Genomic DNA, 6,082 nt, shown 5'->3' with positions numbered 1-6,082 from the left:
TATTCGATCAGTGCTTGAGAGATTGTGGTGTGCGCGTGTTGCGACATTCCCCAAACCGGCGTTTGCACGAACTGTAACTCATCGGGGGGGATCGGGGGGGGCCGTAGCCCCCCCCAGCGCCTTACAGATTCGGAATACTTTTAATCCCGCGACTAAAAACCTATTCCTCCGTTCGGACTGGAAAATTAACCGGCAAAAATGAAAAAAAAACTGCTCTGGATGGATTTTGCTACAAGGGAAGGGTTGGGGCATGGGGTTGGTTAAGCGTCGTACACTGGCAACCTTTCGGATACACCTTGCCGGCGCCGGTATTATGAGTCATTCGTACACGGGATTACCGTCGTAACCGGGAGTTCTGGAACTGATGATGAGTGCATGACTGTAGTACTGATTGTCGTACATTATAATCGTACATCCGATCCTTACACATCTTACATTTCTCCCGGAAAGCCTATTAATCACTTGCCCGTACGACAATCCGCAAAGCCCGTCAATCACACGGATTTTCTACAAAACCCGGGCAGTGACACAACTTTTTGTGTTCGCACACGCGTGAACACACACAAGTGCATACATACATACAAACGTACAAACGTACGGACGTGTGGCCGACAGCAGCCCCAAATTCCAGGAGTGCTGCATTCCCATACTACATAACCTTCAACATGCGAAATTACACCTTTAGGGATACAGTACTCCAAATAGTTCATTTATAATACACCTATGAATCACCTATATATTTGATCAAGATTCGGTCAGTAATAATCAAACTCGACGATAACCCATAGCCTTGCACGCAGATGAGATGCTTTCCAAGACGCGAGACAGCGTTCACAAGGTTCATTCCAATGTGCCTTTCCACTACACGCCACCGCCTAGTTTACCTCGTCCTCATTACTAACAGCACTCGATCCATACATCTGTACCTGCGAAACTACATAACCGACGTCGAATGCACGTCGCACGAGTTCGAGTTCTCCCGCCAACTCAAGCCAAGATTGATTTTACTCCACGCACACCTTTCTCCAATCTTTACACACACACGCACGCACACACACGCACGGACACACACCTCTTTCCACTCCGGCTTCGCCAGGTTGATTGAAAGTGGAATGCTTAAGCAGCAGGAGAAAAAAAGGCGGAGAGATGCTGCTGCTGCTGCTGCTGCTGCCTCAAGACACGGCTATATACATGCACATACATACGCAAAGCCCTGCAAAGCACATCTCATGCTCTCTGCATTTAACCGGAAAAAGACGTCATTAAAGCATAAATAAAGCATCATTGCTCATAAAAGTGCGTAGAGGCAAAAGATAGACGCGGAAGAGCAATCGAGCGATCGAAGCGAGCGTAAAAGGAGGCGAACTTAGCAACACGCAAATCTAACAGCAGCGGTGCATCCGCTGCGCCAGGACATGGGCAAAAGAGGAGGAAATTTTAAAGCTAGAAATGCCCACTTCTATTAACGCAGCAGCAAGTAACCCCGAGTAATCGCAGTGCATATTGCACAAGAAAGGCTTTCTAAACCTGAGAACGGTAACGTCAGCGCGCGCGCGGGCGCTCAAAAACACGTAATAAATACACAAATGTATTTTCAATCAGTAACAAGTAACAGCTGTAAATATATATCAATGGTTTCATATCGCGTTCGGCGTTCTAAACTGGGCTGGGTTCCAGAACCCCCTGAATACAACGTTAAGGCGTTATCTTTTCTTTCCAAAGGGAGCTCCAGCAGCACGGCGGTGATGAGGTGATAAGATGATGACGAGTACGACAATGATGATGCCGATTGGGGGCCGTACACATGCCGTACAAGGCCGAGGCGCTCGCAACCCCAGCCCTTGCAAGCCCCACCTAGCCAACCAGCCGGCTATATCCGTGCACGGGGGTGCACATGCCCTCATAGTAAACAACAGCGTTGCCGACCTTTTCCAAATCCAAAAGTACTTATTAGCGCTCACACACGGCAAGGATGTTCTCTTTCCGTAGCATGCACAAATATTAAATGAATGCAGTGAGAATCGAATTCAAGGACGCAATGGACGGCGAGATGAGGGTTTCCCCCCATTTCCGGGGATTAGGAGACACTTGATTAATATATATATGCACCAACATATGCCCTCCTTTCCCTCATCTTCCAAGGCCCACCCCCACCCCCACCCCCCTCGCTCGCGCTCGCACGGATGCCCTCGCACGACATCACCCTTTCCCCCCCTCCCCCAAACCTCAGAAAACACACACACACCATCACACACCCCATCAGGCGTTGTCATGTTGCGGCTGCAGGCGATATCGGAGCTGTTGGTTACGATATATATTGGAGGAGCTGTTGTTGTTGTTGATGATGTTGTTGTTATTGCTATGGAAGCTGACTGTCGCGGCGGCGGTCGCCTTCTCCTCCACCTTTGCCACAATTTCGCCTCATCTCCCCCTCTTCCACCTCCCCTTCTTCCAAAGGCGGCTCGGCGGGCACCACCACCAGCACCTGGTCGGCGTCGTGGGGGTAAGGACTGCCCACCTGCACCTCCTTCACCACGCCATCATCTACACAGCGAAACGGGAGGGGAAGAGAGAGAGAGGGGGGGGGGAAAGACGAACCACACACAATTGAAGCTGCTGCCAGGGCAAGAGTGTATCAAACGTAGAACTGACCGGAGGGGGGAAAGAGAAAGGTGAAGCGGGAGGGGAAGAGAGAACGAGGAGGCACGGCGAGTGTGGGTGAAGCGGATGGTTGGCGGGGGTTTGGGGGTTAGGGTTGGCGGCAGAACTTGACTGCCAACTGAACAAATCGGCATTCGACCAAACTGGAAACCGACGACCAACTACTAACTGCCAACGGCCAACAATATAAGCACTGTTAGCAAGCGGATAGCGTCAACGGCCCGATGGTCCGAGGGTACCCAAGATAGATTTTCTTGAGGTCGGAGGCAAATCCCGTCTGGGTCTGGGTCATTAAATGTATGTCTATCTGTCTGTGACGCATGGCCATTTACAAAAGTATGCTTAACTACTAACCGCGATGTCTAACCGCTCCAACGGAACTCCCCACCACGTGTGCAGGAACCCACGTTCACCTGCCATCCATCTGCCTACCTGGGTACGACGGTTCCGAAACCAGCTGCCGTAGCTTCTCTCCGCCGCATTTGGCCACCTGTGGACGTTAGTTCGTTGGCGGATCGTAACGGAACTGGTCAACGGCGGTCAATACACATAGCAGCAACCAGAGTAACTGTAACGGCCTGGTGAGTCACCTGGAACAGGCACATCCATGTACGGAAGAGTGGACGTGTGCGAACAGACAGACAGAGGGACAGACAGACAGGGGGACAGACAGACAGGGGGACAGACAGACTGACAAAAATCAGACAGACAGACAGACAGACAGACAGGCGCCATCGGCAGGGACAAGGGCAACCTGCGGCGGCGGCATAGATCAAGCCACCTGGCCAGTCGCCCAGCCAGCGAACAAACCACATATGCATACCCTGCGCCGCCCTCGCCAGTCCTTAGCCCCCCGTCATACACACAATGTACGTATATACATATATATACGTATATATATATACGCATACGCATTCAATTCAATTCAATTCAATATGCATACACGTAAATATAAATATCCATGAATAATGTAAACTCTGCGTCATGTGCGTCGCGACACACACACACACACACAGAGACATACACACAGACACACAATCACGCACAATATCACACACACACAGACACGCGAGAGAGAGAGCGTGCCAAAACACACTCACCGCCACTCTGAGTTTACGCCAGCGGCGGTGTGCCCGCCCCCTGGGCCCCGGCAAATAGATGGGGTCGTGGAAGTTGGACATGGACTCCTGCGTGGGCGTGTGTATATATGTATGTATGTATGTATGTATGTATGTATGTATGTGTATGAGGGGGTGATAAACGAGGGAAAGGCAGAGGGAGATACCGAGGGGGGGATCAAGGGTAGGGGACGGAAGAGGGCAGGGCACGCACTCCTACATTAACGCATAAGCATAGGGAGCTTTATATACTTCCATATTCACGATGCACATGCAATGCAGACGCAATTGCAATCTCAACCACTTGTGGAAAACCACAAGTGTGTTTTCCTTGCTTGCACCCACCATCACCTGCCCTTGCTAGCACCCACCTGAAGATGCAATCCTGCAAGGAATGTCGTATGAGGTAAATCCAACTTGGCCAGCATCGTGAAAAGAGTCACCTGTTATTGGAGGGGAGGGGAGGAGGAAGGGAATGGTGACAGCTGAGTAGACAGCTGAGTTGGGAGTGTGTGATATATGGGACGTGAGTTGGGATGTGAGGAGTCAACACAGAAATCGTTCCCTCTCCTTGCCCCCTTGACCTCTGCGGTGGACCCCACCAGCGGGTGTCCAAGTCACTCTCCCCCCGCCTTTCCTTTACGACAGATCCCAACATACACACATACATACACATATACACATCTCTGCCCCTTCCTTGCCGAACTCGAAAACCTCAACACTTTACCCCTACCTCTTCCTTTTCCCCCTCCCCCGCTCCACCTCTTCCTTCCCCTCTCCCCGTCCCTTCCTTCCCCCTTTCCCTCCTTTCCTCCCGTCGCTTACGTCGAGCTTCCCCAGCGCAAAGATGGTGGTGAGCAGGAGCAGGATGATGCGGTACAGTGCCAGCAGCAAACCAATGACCAGGTTGGTAGCTGAGGCGATGACAAGGAAGGCCAGCCAGGCAGCGGGCCTGTAGATCCGGTCGCCATCAGACAGCCAGGTGTTGCCAATGAAGTTGATCAGAACCACCTGGGGTCATGATGTGGGAATTGAGGGGGAGAGGTTTAGGGTTTTCGGGTTTTACGGTTTCAGGCTATCAGATTAGGAAGAGATTCAGAACGTTGCTTTGCAAAAAAACGTTTATTAAAGCTAGAAAGATGCTAGTCACTTTAAGATCTTTGGACTATGGAATTTAGGGTGCCGTTTTTTTGACGGTTGCCCCCAATCCCTCCCTTTTGTATCATGCCGCTTAAGATCTCAGGATCGAATCCCATGCTCGTGATTATGTTTTAATCATTAAACCAAAAAACCGCTTATCAAGCCCTCATGCTTGCATCTCCAACCTCGTCTTAACCCGTAAGGCGCCACCCGTTGAGCTTTAAACCTTTAAACCTTAAAACCCTAAAAACAAAACACAGAAACCCCTCCCCTCATGCACCCCCCCCTCTGCACACATACACATCCTCCTCCGCAGCCGCACTTTCCCTGAATATATCCCTCCACCATCACCTTGTTTAGGAAGAGACCAGCTATGACGGCCACGAGCCACAAGTAATACCTGGGCAGTAGCCACGTCCAAGTCCAGGGGAGGGACACCAGAGCAAATCCGACACTAAGCGTCACACCGACCTGCGTAAGAGGATGGAGAAAGCGACGTTACTTGAATAAATAAACACTGAAACATTGATAATAATAATCATAATTAATAATAATAATAATAATAAACCTGATTATTTTTTTATATTTGACAGAAAAGAAAAGAATAATATATGATGGATGGAGGGGTTCAAACAAAGGAATTAACATGCGACTTGGGGGAATAAAATAAAAAGATATTATCTCGGAGTTTGTATGTATGTAGCGCACGTGCGTGGCCACACACGGCGTGTGTGCACATAAGAACCGGTCCGAATGTATTCTGACTTGCCATAATAATATCCACAAGCGCGTCAACATGAAAAAAACCATGATATACTAACTACATTTACCATACGGCACCCAGCGGGAGAAACCGCCAATTCTTAACGAACAAACTCACATTAAATCGTTCTCAGCCGATACCAACGGAAAACAAACCCACCGCGTAGAGTTGCACAACGGCCGTTGACAGTAAGACACCGAAAAAGAAAACGACCCAACTGATGCCAGTGGCTTCGGAGCGCCGTACAATCGAATCTTCCTCGTCGTACACGTTCTTAAAATTCGACATAGCCCATTTTCCCGCGCCGCCAGTGCCATCGTCCGTGTCGTACGATGACGCCAGAACGCGTGCCGCAATGCGGGCAAGACGAAGCTTGCGGGCAGACGTACGGAACGAGATG

At 50.2% G+C, this 6,082-nt stretch overlaps 1 protein-coding gene across 1 annotated transcript in view; it reads right to left on the bottom strand.

Moving 5' to 3' along the window:
• Window positions 1-2,359: 2,359 nt before the first annotated feature.
• The window catches only part of VOLCADRAFT_105298 (uncharacterized protein), a gene marked incomplete at both ends in the record, with an annotated part of 13,356 nt that continues 9,633 nt past the window's right edge, over window positions 2,360-6,082 (bottom strand). Inside the window, 7 exons of the mRNA XM_002951847.1 lie at window positions 2,360-2,544; window positions 3,094-3,151; window positions 3,762-3,848; window positions 4,151-4,222; window positions 4,605-4,790; window positions 5,271-5,390; window positions 5,842-6,054. Coding sequence (XP_002951893.1) covers window positions 2,360-2,544; window positions 3,094-3,151; window positions 3,762-3,848; window positions 4,151-4,222; window positions 4,605-4,790; window positions 5,271-5,390; window positions 5,842-6,054 — 921 coding nt within the window. The remainder of the gene's footprint in view (window positions 2,545-3,093; window positions 3,152-3,761; window positions 3,849-4,150; window positions 4,223-4,604; window positions 4,791-5,270; window positions 5,391-5,841; window positions 6,055-6,082) is intronic.

Source organism: Volvox carteri, assembly GCF_000143455.1.
Source record: "Volvox carteri f. nagariensis unplaced genomic scaffold VOLCAscaffold_26, whole genome shotgun sequence".
Lineage (NCBI taxonomy): Eukaryota > Viridiplantae > Chlorophyta > Chlorophyceae > Chlamydomonadales > Volvocaceae > Volvox > Volvox carteri.
Note: the sequence above shows the minus strand (reverse complement) of the source record. Positions and strands in the feature narration are given on the sequence as shown.